This window comes from Galleria mellonella, unplaced genomic scaffold (assembly GCF_026898425.1).
Source record: "Galleria mellonella isolate WM207_F2 unplaced genomic scaffold, CSIRO_AGI_GalMel_v1 utg213, whole genome shotgun sequence".
Classification (NCBI taxonomy): Eukaryota; Metazoa; Arthropoda; class Insecta; order Lepidoptera; family Pyralidae; genus Galleria; species Galleria mellonella.
The window spans coordinates 4,615,630-4,637,588 of record NW_026442039.1 but is presented as its reverse complement, the minus strand read 5'-3'; the positions used below and the strand labels follow the sequence as shown (position 1 = coordinate 4,637,588).

The 21,959-nt window shown below is 31.4% G+C and overlaps 1 protein-coding gene across 1 annotated transcript in view; it reads right to left on the bottom strand.

Moving 5' to 3' along the window:
* LOC113511904 (GATA zinc finger domain-containing protein 14) overlaps positions 1-21,959 on the bottom strand; it is a 246,627-nt gene that overhangs the window by 49,918 nt on the left and 174,750 nt on the right. Inside the window, exon 4 of the mRNA XM_052894486.1 lies at positions 4,354-4,451. Within this exon, the coding sequence (XP_052750446.1) occupies positions 4,354-4,451 (98 nt within the window). The remainder of the gene's footprint in view (positions 1-4,353; positions 4,452-21,959) is intronic.

The following is a 21,959-nucleotide window of genomic DNA, read 5'->3' as shown; positions in this document are numbered from 1 at the left end:
AGGTTGACTGGAAATAATCCCTTTTGTGGGATAAGTCCGCCATTGCTCTCATTCTTTTACTTAATAAATTTATGTAAATTATGTGTTTAAATATTCGTAAACAGCTTTCGATCTTTACAAAATTATAGGTATTAAAACAAAACAAAAAGATAAAACAAAAGAAGAAAATTAAAGATAAATTATAAAAGTAGATTAAGATGACTATAATATCACGTAGCAAATATGACTACACTTAATTTATTTTTCTTTTTTAAATTTAAATTTAGTATAGGATATGTTCTAAATAATTTTTACATTATGCCTTATATTGGTAGGCCAGGGCTTTGTAGCTGGAAGTTCATCTGATTTATTATGGAATAGTACTGGATTACACAAATTATTCGGCCATAGACATTACTTTTTATTATAGTTTCACTTTTCCCATCGTGATTCTTGCTCGAATAGACAACGTTTGCTGTGGAAATCACACAGATTAATATGCAAAGCATATCTACTAATTTGTAACGAGCCCTTTGATAATATATTACTCTGAGTTTAATGACAGCAATTAATATGAATTGATCACGTAGAAACGATAATTTTATAACTGTGTAAAAGTTTAAATAATGTTGTTATGCAATTTCTCTTTTATTTTATTTGTATGAAGATGTTACTGACAGCAATAAGTGATAATTAGCAAATGTAAATAAAATAAAATGAATAACATTAATCAAAATAATCTTTAAGTAACATATTATGCCTATCCTACACCTGAGACCTCAGGAATGGCAACGCATTGGGAGTATCATGGACGAAACAGTATACTCTGTTATGTCCATGGTACTGCTCATATCTATAGGCGACGGTTACCACTTTCGATCAGGTGGGTCGTCAGATTGTTTGCCTTTCTAAATTGTATAAAAAAAATTATATAATTTGGAAAAAGTAAGACAATGATGTTACTAGCATCAACAAGTGTCTATCTAACACGAAAGTGATAAGGACAAATTCTACTGATGTTCATTTCTAAGAAATAACCAAAAGAGACTTGGGGCTGGATGTTTTGGGTGGTGCACCTTGACGTTCTTTGTCTGAATCCTTATAACACACCCTGTGTTCGAGCTTGAAGCTGTAATTCATGTGATTATCTGACATTTTTTATTTAAGCTAAGTCAATCTAAGTAATATAATATAATTGTAACTTTATAGTGTCTGTACATTATATAAATATAATATAAAAAAAAATAATACGAGTGATTAATAATGTGTATAAGACCAATAGAAAACAGATCTATATTTTTTATAAATACTCTCTATCCGTCTGTCTGTTGTCTCTCTGTCTGTCTGTTCGTTTGTATGTTTGTTTAGGAATCACGTAAAAACTATTCCAAATTGGATATCGTTTTAACGTTCCCGAGAAAAATTCGATATATGTTTCATCTTGATATGGTAATAATATCAAGAATTGTAATTATAATATTAATTATTAATTTCTATAATTAGTCTATTTCATGGGTTTTCTTACTTTTTAAATCCACGCCTACAAAGTAGCGAGAAAAAAGCTAGTTTATAATAACATTTAGTAGCAAACCAGACTGACGGTCAGAACCCTTTCGCAGCGCCATCTATCGGGTCCAATTGTCAATTTAAACAATCCAGGAATCCATTCAAAAAACACTCAAAAAATAAATTATCACAATGATTTAACATTTTAGGAGAAGATAAAGATAATAAAAAGAATCAAGCGTATTTTAGAAGGAAGTAAAGGTAACAAAACATTCAAGAACTAAATATGATTATAAAAAAAATAAAAAAGCAAATATTGTACTATGGGGCACCAAGAAGTTCTCAGGTTGATATATATGACGACAAGTACTTGCATTATACAAACAATATATTATTGATTAATTATATATATATATATATATTTTTTTTTCTTTATTGCACTTGTAAGTTACATATAAAATAATCTATATATATATATATTTATAAATTTTGTGAGCAAGGGTGGACTTATCTCTGACAGAGATCTCTTCCAGTCACCCCAGTACAGTAAGAAAGCATTTCGTTAGCGGGCAGCTGAAGTGCTACAACTATTAATACATAAACAAATATACAGTTAAATAAAATATTAAAATATATAATAAAATATTACATAAATACATACACTATAAATACATATAATACCTACCTATTTATATAATAAATGTTAAAATAAATGAATATACTACTTACATTAGAAATTTCGTTTTATGATTTTAAGATTTGACAGTTCAATTAGAAAAATACAAAAAAAAATTACTCAAGGGAAAGAAAATGCGATTTCAACCTCTTCTTGAAAGATTATTATGTTGGTTTATGCCAAATGCCTAAGAAAAATGATCGAGTACAGTGTAGTTTCATTAAGTCTACAATACTTGACTTTATGCACACAAATCCACGACATTCAGCACTTATACATATATGTCTCATTTTCCTCCATCTACCATCTAAGAGCAGCGATGGTATCACTCAAAAATACTGTTCTCACAAACATAAAACAAACTGGCACGCTCGTGATCTAAGAGTTAGGCGAAATGTCGATTTACTTATTTATCAAAATCATAACGTCTTAACATCATCACGACTCTTCCATATTGGTCGAGCGCGCCGCTTCTTCCAAATGTTTGTATTCAATATTTACAACGTTACCACAATGACAAGCAGATTTTTTTTTATATATCTACACTACAGCAGTGATTCCTAAAATGTATTATTCTGAAAAATATTACTATTTTAAAGAAAAATTACCAGCATTTCGCTGTTTTGTTTTGGAAAGTTGTTATCTGTTGAGAAGAGCCCGCAAGAAACTTAACAGTTACTCTTTTAAATCTCTGTTAACATTATGTGTATTTATTTAAATGTACTATCCAATTACACGTAAGTTAAACCGGTATTAGGTATCATTTAAATGTGTTATGTTGTCCAGTATCAATATGCTCGTAATGTAACCGTAATATTTTTTTTTTATTTTTTTTATTAGCTTTTATTTTTTTTTGTCTCCACCAATTTTATCAGACATTCAGAGGTTGACTGAAAGAACCCCCTTTTATGAGATGAGTCTGCCATTACACTCATTATTTTCTTAAGATCTCTAGGTATATCTTACAATTTAAAACTACTTGTACAATAAAATATCACAAACCAAAAAATAAACAAATTTATCTTTCAATTTTTCGTATTATAAGTGTTAACTGCTCTGGTAGGAGAGAAGGGCAGTGACAATAAATAGATATAATTATTAGAGAGGCTTACCAGTATAATTTCCTTGACAAGAAGTGTACAAGTACTCGAACAAGTAAGAAAACAAAAAAGTTATCAAAAAGACATATTCAAAATATAAAATATAAAAAGGTAAACTTATATAAAAAGAAATAATAAGTTTGCGAATAAAAAAATACGAACTGACCTGAAAAGTTTAGAACCACTGGTCTATACGTAACATTGTAACGGAATACAGTTATGTATTTTACGTATTTCCAATGTGAGTGAAAGTATGCTCGTTAAAAAAATTCGGATACGTATGTATCTCTTTGAATCAATTGTAACTCGGCCTGATTCACAAATGCATTGTTTCTAGAAAATGGCGTATTTGGTACAAATGTGCGAACCAATGTGTACCGTATAATGAACTTGCATACAATAGTCATTATGCCATTAACATTTTAAAATATTAAAATACCACTCGTCAAGTTAGTATGGGAAGCTAATCATTTCCTCGTTTAATAACTCAAATCTCTTTGGGAGAAAAAATCATTATAATTTATAGAACATTCGCTTCAAATGATCCTATGGCAATGCATGGGGGGTATCATTGGCGAAACAGTATACTCTGTTATGCCCATGCTACTGCTTTTGTCTATAGGTGACGGTTACCACTTTCCATCAGGTGGGCCGTCAACTTGTTTGCCATTCTAAGTTGCATAAAAAAACCAGTGTAAGGCGCAATGTAGGACGACCCCCCATTAAATGGAGTGACAACCTCAAATGCATTGCAGGAAGTCAGTAGATGCGAGTAGCTCAGGACTGTTCCTTATGGCATTCTATGGAGAGGCCTATATCCAGCATTGGTCGGATAATGGCATAAAATGACGAGTCTCTCAAAAAAGGTTGCTGATTCAATAGTAGTAATTACTTATTTTTCTAGAATGCTCCACTAGTTTCGAAACCATCCTGGATTCTTAATAACGAGATATCATGATGCGAGCGCAATCTTTATTTTTGCAATACATTTAAAATAAGTCTATCGCTGTACATATTTTTAATAACCTAATATTTATATTAAAAGTTAATCTACAAAAGCATATAAATAAATAAATTGAACACTTTATTTACTTGGGTTGTCAAGTCCATAATGCAATCGCATAATGCTTCCGGTAGCGGCGTAAACTGCCCTTGATAAGCAGGCGTTACTATGCAATCTTCGATATCACCTGTGAACAAAAATAACACCTTATTAAAATAACAGTTAGTCAACAAAATTTAACTAATATTAATTATTTATTACGTACTTATTTTCACTAGTATAATACAATCCTTACCAGAGGGAGACTGTACAAAAGACGATTGCTTGGGTACCTCTGTCCCATTCGTGTTTCAACCGTGAAGCAGTTGTGTTTGCATGGCTGTGTTTCGGTTTGAAGGTTGGGATAAAGCATGAATTTACTGGGTACAGAGGAATAACACCTGAGTCCTCAGAATGGCAACGCATGGGGGTATCATGGGCGAAACAGTATACTTTGTTATTTTTATGGTACTGCTCATGTCTATAGGCGACGGTTACCATTTTCCATCAGGTGGGCCGTCAGCTTGTTTGCCATTCTAAGTTATATAAAAAAATAGTAATATATAATATTGTAAATGTGAAAGTAAGTTTGTTTGTTACCTTATAGCGTCTTAACGGCTTAACCAATCTCTAAGAAATTGTGGTATATACATACTATATGGGATGGAACAACAAACATGATATATCCTGCTCACGCAGACACAGTTGCTGGTAAAAGCTAGTATTTAAGACTATTTCAAAAAGGAAAATTACAATCTTAACAAAAAAAAAAAAAAATAGAATCTTTACTGTTATCGGAGTTAGAAGTATTTTTTATTTTAAATAAATTTCATTATTTTTCCCGAATTTTTCGATTATTATATATTTTTAAAATGGCAATTAAATAAAATACTATGTGATGTTTCTTTTATTTTAACAATTTAAGTGATTTATTATAAAATAAAAATAAAAACTTTTTTACATCTCTTATAATTTTAATCCGTAATAATTATCATTTTATAGGTCATTTCCACATCGTGATTAGACGAAGCGCGTGGAAATTCCGACAGGCACGTACCCAGGGGAATTAGTGGGCGCCCATAAATTGCGTCGCATAATGCAGTCGCTGCGGATGAATCCCCGGGGCGCGTCGCGGCCCGTGCCGTTGGCTACCGTCCAAACAACAGTCTATGTTATTAGCGGAAAGCGAGCCAGTTTTTATTTGTGACTATATTTTTAGTAGTTTGTCGATGACCACAAGTTTGCCAATTCCCTGTAGGTTTTAATAGTATTTTTTTTCTTATGGTTACAAAGTTACTTTTTTTTATTTTACCATGACATGTGACCACACCATAGTGAGCTAACACAAAGATAATATAGTCCATGAATACGATCAACCGAAAGGAGAATAATTTTACTTTCAACGATTGATCACACTATGTCAGCAATTTAAGCGCTTTTTCATGTTACATTTTAAAGATCCGAGGTTGTAGGATGCAGGAAACACGTCTCGAAAAAGGACATTCCACATTGTTATAGTACCATTCGCGTAAGAGTTGGCAAACTTATTTGTACGCGAGGACGGGCGGTCGATTGAGAATGAATGTAGTCACTGGAACATCGATCACAAATGGTCGCGTACAACGTGGTTTCAGAGATGTTTTCTCCCACGAACACTCAGGTTACGGAATGAGCTTCCTGCCGAGGTTTTTCCAAGAGACTACAGCGTGGGGTTCTTCAAAAGACGGGTAAAGAGGTTTCTTCAGGGTCGGCAACGCGCGCGTAATACCTCTGGTATTGCAGGCGTTCATAGGCTACGGTAATCGCTTACCATCAGGTGGGCCGTATGCTTGTTTGCCACCTCAGTGGTATAAAAAAAATCCTTGTAATGCGATATCAATAATTACACATTATTACATATGCCCCTTATTATTCTCATATTATTTGATATTCAGAGGCATGTTTTGATTCATTTTCTTCTTTAAATAAACAGCAATTAAATATTACAAGATAAATAATTACTAAATCACATCATATGGAAATATAAGTAAACATTTATTCAATATTTAAATAGTATAAATACATATTTTCTTGACTAAAAGATCCAAAATACTTACTCCTTTATATAAACAAAAATTTTCCATAAACCTGTTTCAACTATTAAGATGTTTTGTCACTTTTTTCACACTAAGAATTTAGAAAAGAAAACGACAAAACCTTGAAGTGTTTTGTTAAAACATCTTTATGAGACGTTTGTTGTTTTTATGAATTAGAGAGGGTTAAATTTATATTTGTCGCTTCTCGTTTATGACATGGACTTACATTTCAACCAAGTAGGTGCAAATAAACGTAAATAGTTACCGTGTGTAGACGTATCTCCTTCATTCTAATATTTGCGATGAGTGTGTTATAATCCAACTGTAGATACCCTTTTGTTCTATTGCGGAAATATAAATATTTACTCATACATGACCTCATATGCGTAAATTTTTACTATTTTTTTTTATGGATGATAATAGTAACCCCGCCTGCGGTATCGGTATACGCTGACGAGGCACTAGTGAGAGATAGGTGAGAATGAAATGGCAGGTCAGTTAGCCTATTGTAATGTAACCGGAATTCAGCACGATGGTTCCTAGAGGTAACCACGTAGAAGTCGATCTGACGGGATATATTACTAGCAATAGTATTGGTAGTCAGCGTTACTAACAATACCTCCCCCCCAACGTACTAATATTACAATTGTAAAAATAAGTTTGTTCATTTGTTGCCACTTAGCGCCTTAATCACTCACAAAGAAAATTGGTTCACACATATTATATTGGATATAGAAGGATATAGGCTACTTTATACGTAGCTCAGTTAAAATATACGCAGACGAAGTCACGGGTAAAAGCTAGTTTGTTTACATAAAGCTGTAAATTATGTGTAATGAATGCAACGCGCTATCAGAGAGCGCAGGCGAGCGCTGTGGTCAGCGGTTGCAAACAATAGGCGAATGCTATGAATACTGTGGGGTAAAGTCATCTAGCAATAATTAAAAGGAGAACAACTTCCCTGTCCTTCTATTAAGGTCATGTAACATAGATCAAATTATTGTTGTAAGCATTTTAGCATTTATAAATTAAATTTTTATTTTTCATTATTATAGCCGTTAGCTATCCACTGCTGGACATGTCTTTCCCATAAGGGGAGTTTTGCCAGTAGTTGCTACGCTTGGTAGGCTGATTGCAGTTAGGCTTTTAGAGATATTTTAAGAGGGATGCTGCTGTTTATCTCTCGTCCTCCCTTAGTCGCCTCTTACGACACCCACGGGATAGGAAGGGGTGGCCCATTCTATGCCTGGGTACTCACAGCGATAAATTTAATAATATTAATAAATAATAAATAAATTATTATTAAATAAATGTAACTACATGAGACAGATAGGGGAAACATTAGATGTCATGTCGTATAGGGAGATTAAAGATATGGCCTGGAATAGAACTTGCCGGAAGAGAACGCATCAATCAATTTGCCTTGACAAGAGGAAACTCTTAAATGGAAAGAAGAAGAAATAATAATAAATAATCCTTACTAATATGAAATTGTGTTTGTCTGTTTGTTATCTGTTATCGGCTTAACCAATTACAACGACATTTGTTATGTTCATGTACTATAGGTGATGAGATATTATACGCTAATTTTTATACTGGTCAGTGCACATATAACACGCTCACGAGACGAAGTCGCGGGTAAAAGCTAATTTATTTATAAATTCAACTATTATTTTTTAAAATAATACTAAAAAGAAAATTATAAAATTAAATATTTGCCGTCTACATTTGTGGATTACGAAAAGTACCATTTCCTTCGTCCGTGTTATGACTGTCCTCTGGGATAAGAGTGCGCTTACCTTCTGGTAGGCCGTATGCTTGTTCGCCACCTCAGTGGTATAAAAAAAGATAATGTTATTGGTATTATTAAAGTCATTATAAATGTATGTAATGTTCATGACAATTTTTATAGGCGATAGTCACCTCTTTCTTTCGGGCATTTCAGGGTGCAAAAAAATTAAACAAAAAAAACACATTATTTGCCCAGGTATTTTACTTGTAAAAAAAGGAGTTTATGCAGACACGAGTATTATGAAAAAAAAAAAAAACAATAAAATATACATAATAAAATGCGGACTCTAAGATAAAATACTATAAATCGCGGAAGACATACTTCTATGTGCTGTCTATACCATCGATGTATATTTATTGGGACAAAAAAGTACGCTGAGCTTTGTTCTCGCATAAGCAGGGCCGTATTTTCACTTGCGGAACAAAACTATTATACCCACAAATTAAATTGTCCATTGATAAAATCTCGACAGTTCATTAGATAAGCGCTTATTATAATTTAATAATATATATATTATAGGTAAGCTGTAAATAGTTATATAATTGACAAAATACAAGATAAAGCTCTAGGTTCTGGTTTTAAATTGGCAACGCGAATTTATATTGTGTCTTTGTCTCGCTAAATTTAATGCTATTCATTATTAATGAACCTGATACAGTATCCGGAAGAAATCGCCATTTTTTTACACCGCATTCCGAGGTAGTGGCACTTTAACAAATGGACGATAAAATGCCAAGTGTTATGTTGATTTAAGTGCTAAATATAGGTTCAAGGAATGTATTGAATGGGAATTTAAGATCTTAAAGGGAAGCCACGTCTAAATTTCTTGTAACTATTGAAATAATTAAGTGCAAATATTAATTAAAGAATTTATTGTCAAAAATAAATAGATATTTTTCTATTCATTGATCTAGTTTAGTATATTAAGCTAGATACTAGGCTAAGCCATAAAAAAGAAAAGTAGCATGTTTATCTTTTGTCAAAAAGTAGGAAAACTTTTAAGTTGTTTAGTAAACTATGTTAACACCTAAGTTATAATAAATATAAATACCAACGAAAGTAATTATTGAAATGGTATAACTAATTACTTTCGAAAGTACCATAGTGTAATGTTGATTTTTTTAATCCCAGAAACTATTTTGAATATATATTTTAAATATTTCGTATTTATTATGGGATCATGCTGTGTGCATATGTTGAAGAAATTTTACTTGAACAATAAATACATTGATGTACCTATATATTATAAGCTCAAATCTGTAAACTTCTGTCATTATGCACCAATCTTGGATTATATAAACAGAGTGTCTCCTTAGAAATGCTTCGAGAAAAACGTGTCAACTTTTTTATACAATTTTGCGTAATAAATAGTTGTAAGTGACTCCTTTATAACTCCTATATTTATTTTGTCTTATAATTTTTGCATCTTTTTAATGTGTTAACACTCATTTTATTTATTAAATAATATATCGAAATACATTTTATGCATAAGTATATAGAACACTGATAAAAATAAGAGTCAGCTAATTGTTAAATTAGCCGACTAAAAAGTTGACCCGTTTTTGTAAATAAATAAATATATAATAAATAAATTGTAAATAAAGAAATATAATAAAAAGGAATTTTGAATTTAAATTTAGATCTGTTCAATTAATAATCAATATAAATAAATATTAATCTGAATAAATATTCCGTCTATATGTTACTAGATTATTGTTTCAGTCTTACATAAATATTGTAATGAGAACGCTGACTGCTCCAACACTTTATGGTCAGCGGCAACAGTTACAAATTACGAATCTATCACAGATAGTGTTGAGAAATATATTAGACTAGCTTGTATAATGTGGATAGATTGAATTAGTAAATTTATTTTAATATTAAAATTTATTCCAACATTAATTTTGTTCTCCATTAGCTGATACGAAAGTCATCATGTTCAAATTCCAATTATTTTTTTTACAATATTCAGATAACGTTATATTAGGTTTTTTTTTTATTACAGAATATGTTTCATTATTTGTCTTCAGCCATAGACATTATTTAATTTTAATATAAATTATAAAAAATTGTTTTAACCACATTTTCATGTAGTATTTTTATAATTATGTAAAAACAAGTAAAGCTTAATGCTTTTTATTTTTATTTCATTTTATTTTATTTATGTTTCATAGACCATATGATCTAAATAAATAAATAATAATAAATAAGCATTATAAATTTAGAGTAGTTTGCTATCGAATCCTAATCCATATTTCCTTGATAAAAATGTACGAAATAAAAAAAGATTAGGTACCGAATGCACAGATTACTGAATTATATACGAGACAAAATAATATTAATAATGATTTACAAGATTTTATTTTTATTGATAAAAAATATCAATGCAAACAGGCAAGGTACCTAATAGATGTAGGCACTTTCCGTTTTACAACAAACTATAGGCCGAGAGCTAATAACAGTACGAGTATAATATTTACTATTACAAAAAAAAACTATTATTAGGGAATAATATGAATATTTTTAATCTTAATCTGCTTTCAGTATACTTTTGTACTTTGTCCTTTATACCATTTTATTGGTCAATAAAGTTTGAATAAATAAACAAATAGTGTGCTTTTTAACATTTACAAAATCGTTGAAAAAAAGCAATAGTATTTTATGAAAACAAATTTAAGACTCTTTCAAGTGACAAAAGATTTATGAAATACAAAAATCCAATTGCGTAACTATATCATGAAATTTCTTTATATAATAATTGAATAAAACTTAGCAGATTTTTATACATTTTATCATTATAATTCTGGTTTAAATCGTAGAATTGAGGTCGCCTAGCTAGGTCACAATAGATTACACCAATTTTTTTCAAGAGATTTCATAACCCAAGCATCTATATATACTAAAATGTTGCTAGCTCTCGGACTACATTGCATAGTTTGATTGTAGTCCAAGCATGTTGTCCTAAGTAAATTGTGCGTGTAATGTTTACCTCAGTGCACAAAACAAGAGTCAATTAATTTGAATCGCTTCCTACAATGCAACGCGCCGAGTATGGAAAACCTATCAAGTTACAGCACAAATAAAATATATGTAGGTATGTTTGCGTTTCTCTATGTACTGTGGTAACTAACTAGAGGCCGGTTATTGAATTTCTGATTGCTGTAATACTTCTGTTAGTTACAAAGTAAATAATCATAACATCTACATAGGTATATATAGTCTACGATAACATGGCACGCGTCTCTAAAATACAAAGAATTAAAAATGGACAAGTAAAAATATATTTATTCATTTATTTAAACTTTAATACATAGTAAAGTTCTATGTACTTTTGATGGTCTTTACACCAGACGGTGTTATCTAGGGTGTAGTCTATTTTTTAAAAAAATATGTACTTGTGTTATTATTTATTTATTTATACTTTATTGCACCATTTATAGAATAGTAAGCACATTTTTAACTGTAATGAGAAATGATACAAAAGCCGGCCTTATCGCTAAGCAATCTCTTCCAGACAACCTTTGGGTAGAGGACATTGAGAAAAGAAAGAAAAACAAAGGGTAGGTAGCGCACTGTTATATATAAACAAATATAAATGTACCTCTTATTTTTATAAAAAAAGGAATAAAGGATTTTAAAGGGTATTTACTATGGGGATATTTCAAAACTCAATTAATAGCAAGCTATTGCTTTTAAATTTCATTTTCCACTGTGAACACGATAAAATCACGAGTGTAACCATTTTACATAATACAAAATCACAATATAAATATCTCAACTGAAACAAACGAGTAAATTTGTTTGGGATTTTATTACCTACATATTACTAACCGGGTGTATTAGTCTTGCCTGCAGCTAAATAAGGAAATTGGACACAAACATGTTTTATAAATAATGATTTACTTTATATTAAATTCAATAAATGTAATAAAATATTTATTTGAGTGTTATTTTTAAATAATACTAACTAATTCAGCAGACGTAGGGGGAAGGGATTGTTAGTAATGCGAAATACTAGTCTCGTTTCTAGCTATATATCCTGTCAAGTCGACCTCACGTGGTCCCTCCTGAAAACCATTGCACTCAATTTCAGGTGTATTCATCATGATGGGCTAATTGACTTGCCTTTTCATTCTCACTTATCATCCTTCACTGTTGCCCCGCCAGCGTATACCGTTAGAGCAGGCGGGGTTACCATTCTATTATCATTCTTAAAAAAAAATAGGCAAACGTCGCGATATAAACGGCCACATCTCTGTAATTCTCACATTTACAAATTTCATTAAAATCGGTTGAGTGGTTTCGAAGATTTTTTATAAAGATTATTTAAATCTTAAAAATATGGACTTATTTTATTTTTAATCAGTTTTTAGAAAAGTGGTTTAATGTGTTTTATATGTATTATCAGAGATAGTACAATCAACCAGTGAAATTGAACTTTTTGTCCAAAAAAACACAAATTGAAAAAGGAATACAAAAAAATTATAGGTCATATTGTACAATATATTTAAATTCACAGCTGCGACATTCCTTTAAAAGGTGATAATGCCTTGTTTGTCACAATTTCTTTCTAATGTTACCTTTAGAAAAATAAGTATGTGTATTAACATTAGTTAAAACACAATGCCAGGTCATTAAACCTGTAATGCGCGAATAAAGTTGCCTAACCGGTTTCTAAGTAGAAGCTTCATTCGTCAGAATGTTTGGTCTATAAAAATAAAAAAATAAAAAAAAAACAAAACTGCTGGCAGTATAATATTTATGTACTTTTCTTTGTGTGTTAGACATTATGTTTAAAGTGTGCCCGTCACACACTGAATTTTAAATAGGGTTGTCACAAATTTATAGCATGTTATAAAATTATTTTCAAGCGACTTCAAAAAGAAAGTTTTAAATTCGGTTGTAATTTTTAGTTTATATAAACAACAATAACACTATAATAAATATTACGGTTATTATATATATCCGTTTATAACACTGTAATGAGTGATATTAAGATAAAAGAGCACAAATAATTAAAATAAGATATGGTAATAGAAATCGTGAAATAGTTGTGTTTATATGACTGTGTTTTGGTTTGTAGGGTGGGATATGGCAGTGAATTTGCAGGATACAGAGGAATAACACCTCAGTCCTCAGGGATGGCAACGCATGGAGTGTCGTGAACATGAGCAGTACCATGGACTGCTCATGTTTATAGGCGACGGTTATCACTTTCCATCAGGCAGGCCGTCAGCTTGTTTGTTATTTTAAGTTGCATAAAAAAAATAGAAATAACATTTTATAAATTCAAATATAAAATGTTATTTGTATATTATTATATAAAATTTATTCATATTGTTATTTACAGTTATATAGTATTTATTATTTACTGATGCTTTGGATGGGCGTATTGAGGGTCTGTGAAGCTATATACAGTTTTTCATATTTTTATTAACAAAGACCAAAGAAATGAACTTAATTTTAAATAGCATTTTCACTCAAATAATCATAGGAAGAAACAGAAAAGTTATATTATATTGAGATTATGTAATATAACTATCTAATCATTATTTATTTGTATTAAATATGGATTATATCTAAATTCAAAATTATTTGGCGATAAGGCCGCCTTTTGTATCACTTCTCATTAATATTTACTCTTTTTGTTATTTTGTACTTACGTATCTTTGTACTTAGTGCAGTAAAGTGTAAAATAAATAAAATAATTAAATATTTGAAATCCTACGCTTACGTTTGAATATATGTTAAAATGGTCTGCACCGTGTCATTTTTAAAACTATAGTTTTCTCATATAGATTCTTTATAGAACTTCGTGTGATCTCTCTTATCATTAATCATTATTTTATTGGTCCAAATCAAAATAAAGAAGTGTTCACGACTACCCCGCAGCGATGAGGTTTACCAGACCGAAACCAAACATGTTACGCGATACGAGCCGGCTGACTTTCAACGCATTCCAATAATTCGACAATTCGCGCAATCAATCTACGGTGACTAATCTAGAAATTTAGGCATAGCTTTAAATTATATTAACCAACTGTCTTAACAAGTTCTTAATTCAAATATTATACACCTATGTGTACGTAAGATATTTGAATTAAGAACTTCTTTGTTAAAGAACTTGGAATGATAAAAATGCTGAAGGTCGACTGGATGGAAAGTGACAACTATCACATATAGATATGACTAGAACAATACATATCTTATTTACAGTCTGATCACAGACATACATGAATACTATAAATATTTTTTTTTTTACAACACAGGGGGTAAACGAGCATGCGGCTCACCTGGTGGTAAGTGACTACCGCCGCCCATGATCACCTACAACACTAACGGCATTGCAGGTGTGCTGCTGGCCTTTTAAAAAGGAATAATAAGGAAAAATTAACATAAAGTGTCTTTAATAACACTGATAGATAGAAAAACAATATTTTTTTTGACATTTTGTTCATGTATTTGTCTGTCTGTATATTTGTTCCAGCATTACGCTAAAACTACAGCGTCAAATTGGATGCAATTTTTACAGTGGTGTTCCTGGAGGTTTAATGTAAAATCTTAATATGTCATCTGAAAGTAGCCTATTTATTGGTTTTCCTACTTCTTAAATCCACTTATACGATATAACAGGAAAACAGCAAGTAAATAAATATTGTAATACATAAAAACGGTAGCTTTAATAGTGACGACAGGTACATGAGGGCAATACGAACAAAAAGAATGATCAAAAAGTCAATAATCATCATTATTGATGATGATATCGCATAACGTACACATAATAAAGTACAGACAAATTGAGGGCGTCCTCCTTTTTTTACATTAAAAAAAAAATCAATATAATATCTAGACAATTGTTATTTACGTTTTCACCAGAAATATTCGTTTACGATTCGTTACAGAACCTACAACCATATAGGCTGCGTTTCGACCGTTAACCTGAATGTTACCGCAGATTCTTTTCTGTACACTTACGGCCAAGTTAACAGTCTCCATTTTGCAAATGCTGTAATAAAGATGGCCGCAAGTATGCAAGTAGGTGTTATTGGCGCCGAATGGCATTCGCATTGTTCGTTTGGCGGCAAGTGGAATGTGTGGGATGGGCCAAGGTTATTGCAGAACAGGGATGGCTCTGAGTTGATGCGAGTATCATATTTTATTTAATATAGAATTTTATTAATTTATTTTTAAATTATTACAAAAAAGTTTATTAACTCTTTAACTTGATATTTCTGAATATGACTTTTTGTATTGGTCTGGATGTTTTTTTATGTTTAATATATATATATATATATATATATATATATATATATATATATATATATATATATATAAATATATATATATATATGTATATATATATATGTATATATATATATATATATATGTATTATAAATATGTAAACTCTGCTTAGTGTGGGACTAGATGGCGCTGTGTAATATGGCAAGAAAAAAACTAATTATATGGAAAAATCTCCAGAATTAGCTGTATATGTATATAAATGGTTCTTGAGTAATCTTACATACATAGCATTTTTAAATAACTAGTCGACATGAAACTAATTTATGGATATTATAACAATAGTAAGAATTTTATATAAAACTTACAAGTCTTTTAAATTTTATTTGGCCACATTCTAATGCCATATTCGTAGTAGTAGCAGGCGATAAACTCTTATTATTTGCAGTAGCAAATAAGGTAGTAACCTTTACTTACTTAAGAAAACTCAGTAACAGAAACTATTGTTATTATTTTATTTTATTATAAATCATTATATAGTATTTTAGGAAATATGATGTACTATTTATTTTAATTACAGCTATATATAACATTTCATGTAGTATAAGTAGATAAAACAGTTAAGTTAAATAAATTAGAAGTAACGCGGAACTATACTAAAAATCTCGTCCTCAAAAAATAAATTGGGGCGATCATGGAATACATCAAGACTGTGAACCTTCTGCTAATAATTATAAATACATACTTAGTAATCTTATCACAAACACGTGTAAATCTAAGGTGGTTCTACGAGGAGGAACTTTTAAGAAGACGTATGCCGTTATTCTATTATTTACCTAGTTTAAGGTTGAGTTAATAGATTATGGATATTTTATCTTTGGACAAACAAACATGTCATTTTTATAAGTCGTTTTATTATAGATGAAACATATGTGAGGTATAAAACATAGTTTTGGGATTTCTGTTTCATATAAAAATAATTTTTAATCGGAATAAAATATATACCGAGGATTGACCCTCGTAGACTTAAGAGCTTGGAAAGGTTAGCATCATTTTAAGGGAGTATTACAACAGGCTACGGTAACCGCTTACCATCAGATGGGCCGTACGCTTGTTTACCACCTTAGTGGTATAAAAAAAAAGTAAATCTGAATATTTTTCTCAAAGGAAATAATCTCTCATAGATCGATAAATAACAAATAATTTTGGGCCTCTCATACTATTACAACCAACTGATAAATTAGTATAGAAAGCTTAAAAATTTTAATTTTTTAAATTATTTATACACAAATTTGTGTCCTACTATATTATAAAGCATGAGTAAATTCATTGCTTTCCTTACGGCTAACTACTTCATTTCCACATTGTAAAGGTAAAATTTTATCTGAGAATAAAATGTACAACGCCTCCACAGACCATTAAAGCAACATACTGATATCATGTCAAGCAAAAAAAAAAAAATGTATGACACATTATTTCATTTTGCACGATTAAAAATAAAATTGATGCATATCTATGTCGCCTGTCTGCCAGTGCCTTGAGTTCACAATACGAGTACAACAAAAACATAATACATAAAATATGTTTTCTCTGAAAATTCTTCGAAATGTAAGTTATAAAGGCAATCGGTTAGTTTCCATTGTTTAAATCTAACATTACCACGTGGGCAGTTACTGTGGTTCGTAAATACTTCACTGTACAGCTGGCCTCGATGTAAAGTAAAATTACTTTTGGATCTCCTTTTTTGTGGCCACGAGTGTACTGTAGGCGCATCTAGCTTTTAGTTGCAAACATCATTTGAGAATACATAGTTGATGAACCCACTCAATATTTTTATCCACTATTGAGTGATATCATGTCGATTACCAGACGGTGTTCGTGGTTAATTCTAGATGTTATCGCCACAATGAACTAACTGATCTAACATTATCTTCATCCTATCATCTTGCACTGAAACTCCTCCTATGTAAACCAGGTGTGGTAATATTTCATTTTTATATTAAAAAAGAACTACATATGTACTGAAAGCAATGTAACATGTAGGTATATGTACAAATAAGTATATTAACAAGCTAATAATCATCATATCATATCAGCTTTTAATTGTCCACTGCTCATATGCCAACATAAGCCACCTCGTAGGAGGGGGGGGGGGGGGTCCAGTAGTTGCCACGCTTGACAGGTGGATTTTCAACCGCAGTTAGGCTTTAGAGATGTTTTGAGAGAAACGCTGCATCTTAATTTTAATTTAATTCTCTTAATCGCCTCTTCCGACACCCTCGGGAAAGGAAGGGGTGGCCTACTCTATGCTGGGACCACCTGGGAAAGTTGATAATAACGATACATATTTCAAGATTATAACAAGAGTCTTTTGTTTCATTAAATAATGATTTTAAACTAGATATGATACGATAAGCAATTTGCAAGCAAAACACAATATTAATTATAATTAAGTAACAGGTACCTGACCTGTTACTTAATTATAATTTTCTAAACCAAAAAAAATGATGACGAAATACAAAATTAATCTTTTTGATGTATTATTATAAGCATTTGTTGCGGTGAATTATCAAAATTGGTAATACTTATTAATTTAATTAACCACAAGCTTTATAAGGTTACCGATATACTTGGCCAAGGTCTCCAGGTCAAGTTGAAGTCACGTAAAATAGTATTGTCATTATTAAAATATAAAATTATTATAAATTTGTACAATTTTAAATATATGAGAGATGAAATTGTAGAAGGAACGAGAGTTTGGATATTTTTCCAAATGACTTTAAGAAAAAGAAAATATTTTTTTAGAACATATAATATTCTATGTATAATTGTCAAAATGTGTCTGTAAAGTAAGTTTCTTAAAAAAGTTAATAATTATCGTAAAATAATTTTCGAATCATTCGTACCGAGACTCTATGCTAAAGAATATAAGGTACACTAGGCACTAGGCATGGGTAATATGGATACCGATCCGATATCTATATATTGGGTTCCTCAGAACATTAATGAAGGAAAAAAGCTTATCACCCATTTTTTACCAGACTTTGTACAAAACTCGATTGCTTGGGTACCTCTATCCCATTCGTGTTTCTACCGTGAATTTTGAAGGTTTTAAGGGTGGTTTGAAGGGTGGGGTATGGCGTGAAATTACAGGGTACAGAGGAATAACATCTGAGTCCTCAGGAATGGCAACGCATGGGGGATATCATGTTATGTCCATGGTACTGCTCATGTCTATAGACGACGGTTACCACTTTCCATCAGGTGGGCCGTCAGCTTGTTTGCCATTCTAAGCTGTATAAAAAAAAATCCGTCCCTCCAGAAATTATTAATTGATTTATTCAGCCCCGTTTGTTATTTAAATGGCAACATTAGTTACATAAACAGTAAGCTTGTTGATGCCGAATGCAGTCATCGTAATGAGATGTAATTATCATGTGATTATGGCGCCAAAGTGTGGGTCTGTGGTAGGCATTGATTTATGTGAGAAACTCCGTACCGTAGTACCTGCTTACTTGAATACGTATTCAAGATTTATTTAAGAGGTTTTCCCAAGAGAATTTTCAATCTACTTGTTTTTCATTTGAATTTATCTTCCCGAATTTTAAATATTTTTGCAATCTATTCAGTTCACTACTATATTATGGGGGACAGGGATTGTTAGTAATGGATACTGAGAATCCCATTACTAACAATATACCCAACCAGGTCGACCTCCTCGCGGTTCCCCCTGGAAACTATTATGGCTCATTCCTGATAAATTCATCATGATGGACTAACTGACCTGTTTTCATTTTTATCAATCACACTTCACTGGTGCTCTGTATCCCGTGTCCCGTTAGCGCAGGCGAGATTACCGTTCCATTTTCACCCATAAAAAAAATAACTTTTTTTTATACAACTTAGAATGACAAACAAGCTGACAGCTCACCTGATAGAAAGTGGTAACCGTCGCCTATAGACATGAGCAGTACCATGGACATAACAGAGTATACTGTTTCGCCCATGATACCCCCATGCGTTGCCATTTCTGAGGACTTAGGTGTTATTCATCTGTATCTAGTAAATTAACGCCATATCCCACCCTTCAAACCGAAACACAGCCATGCAAACACAACTGCTTCACGGTTGAAACATGAATGGGACAGAGGTCCCAATGGGAATGATATACGGGAACTATATAGAAGCGGGCAACGTCGCGGGAAACGGCCAGTCATACATACAATCTGTATTTAATGTTCTTAAACGTTTTGTTGCAAAGTTGTCTTGTGCATATAATAAATAAATTCATAAAAAGTGAGTTCCTTGCCCGCATCTCGCTGAAGGCGTGGTTGGCGCTTGACCGTAGTGTTGTTATTTCATTTTTGGCATAATAATAATTCAGTAGCATGTCTAGACTTAATGAAATAGTGGTTGTATTATCACTAATCCCAATCACGCAACTTTAGCACTAATAAATTCAGTCTTCACCCACAACTGGCGTGCACGCAATACTGGGTGCTTTAAAACGATTAATACAAAACTTGACTAACTTACGCGATGCAGATAGAAATTCCCGATGAAAATTACCAACTTCAGAATTTAACTGTACTCATTTGCATTTTGTGTCACAACTTAATAAAGGGTTTTAGATGGTGGAAATTATAACTTTGTAGATTGGCGTTGAATAACTAGAAATGTTCAATTTATAATAGAGCAGCGGTAATTGACGAGTTTTCCAACGTAAGTTAAGGTAAAAACTATCTATATTCTATTTATATATTTATATTATAATTTTATATATATATATATATATATATATATATATATATATATATATATATATATATAATAGATATAGTTTTTTTTTTTTATTTAAATAAGTTTATTGGCCAATTAAAAGTGCCATACTTTAAAAGTGCAAAAGGCGTACTTAATACGTAGCTCCCCTGGAGACTATCGTTTATTAGGTTACTTCCTAGGTTCGTTCCTTTCCTACGCCACGATAGGTTCACTGAACCAACTTCATTCCCATTTATCATCATTTACCTGTATACCATTCTATTATCATTTCATAAAAAAAAAAACCACTAATTTAGATATTATAGTCGTAATCATATTTTTATATAAAAGACACTATGAATAATACAAAATTCTTCTTACTAAAGACCTAAATCTGCATTAAATGAAACGGCATATTGAGGTTGCATCGTACAAAAAATCGATTTAATGATTCGCTCTCCAATAGCCGAGATCTCTGAACGATTGTACAAGTATATTGAAGAGACTTGCTCGGCTAGCTTTGATAGTTGACAGCTGTCTAAGTAATCAGAAAGGCTATAAAGTGGCACAATTATATAGACTTATAGAAAACTAGCTTTTATCCGCGACTTTTTTCGAATGTCCCGGATATATTAGTAATAATAGGATGTTCATCGTGCCTCCAATCAAACAGTTTATAATTACTCCTTTCCATCCAAAGGTTGCCTGGAAGAGATCGCTTTTAGCGATAAGGTCACCCATTGTTTTCTTATTGTGATTATTTCTTGTAATTGTTTATATTTATAATAGGTTTACTGTTGTAATCTTTTGGAGGAAACAATAAAGAGTCTCTATCTATCTATCTATTTATATTTACTGGCCAGGAAAAAATAAATAAATACTCTTTAGAGTTTCCTCCAAAAGATTAAACAATTACAAGAAAATAATAATCTAAATCTCTCCATTACACGTACGTACGTGTATGCCACATTTCATAGTGCTTGGTTAAATCGTTAAGACGCTATGAGGTAATATAAAACAAACTAGGGGAAGGGACTGTTAGTATTGAAGTTCTAACAGATCCATTGCTAGCAATATACTTTGTCAGGTCGACCTTCACTTGTTTCCTCCTGGATACCATCTTGTGGGATTCGTCACAATAGGCTAACGGATCTCTTTCATCCTCATCTATCATCCTTCACTGGTTCCCCACCAGCGTATACCGGTAACGTAGGCAGTGTTACCATTTCATTATCAACCATAAAAAAAACCTCACTTCCACATATATAATATTAGTAAAGAAGTAAAGATAAACCATTGTATAGTCACGTAAATGTAGCTTTCTTCTGATAAACGTTTCTTATCACAGCTACAATTTGTTTTTTATTCGACTGTATTCCAACGGCACGAGCAATCAGGTATCGTATCAAGTATTGTGAGTATATCAAGCAAGTTACTTTTTTCGATAGTATTTCAATGCCGTAAAAATCTCTAGTCTGTTTTATGAGTGTATCAATTTCATGCCTTTTTAATGCGAAATTTGATTCAGATTATAAATTTAATAAATCGATTGCTATTGTGTTCGAATTATAAGACATGAAGAAAACAAATCTAGTAGATTCATCTTTGTTCAGTATATATATATATATATATATATATATATATATATATATATATATATATATAATATGCATTTATATTCAATCGAATAGTAAATAAGAATCTTATATTTATATATACAGTTGGTTTTTTTTTTTGATGCGTGCAAATGGTATGGTAGCCCCGCCTGCGCTAACGGGATACGCTGGC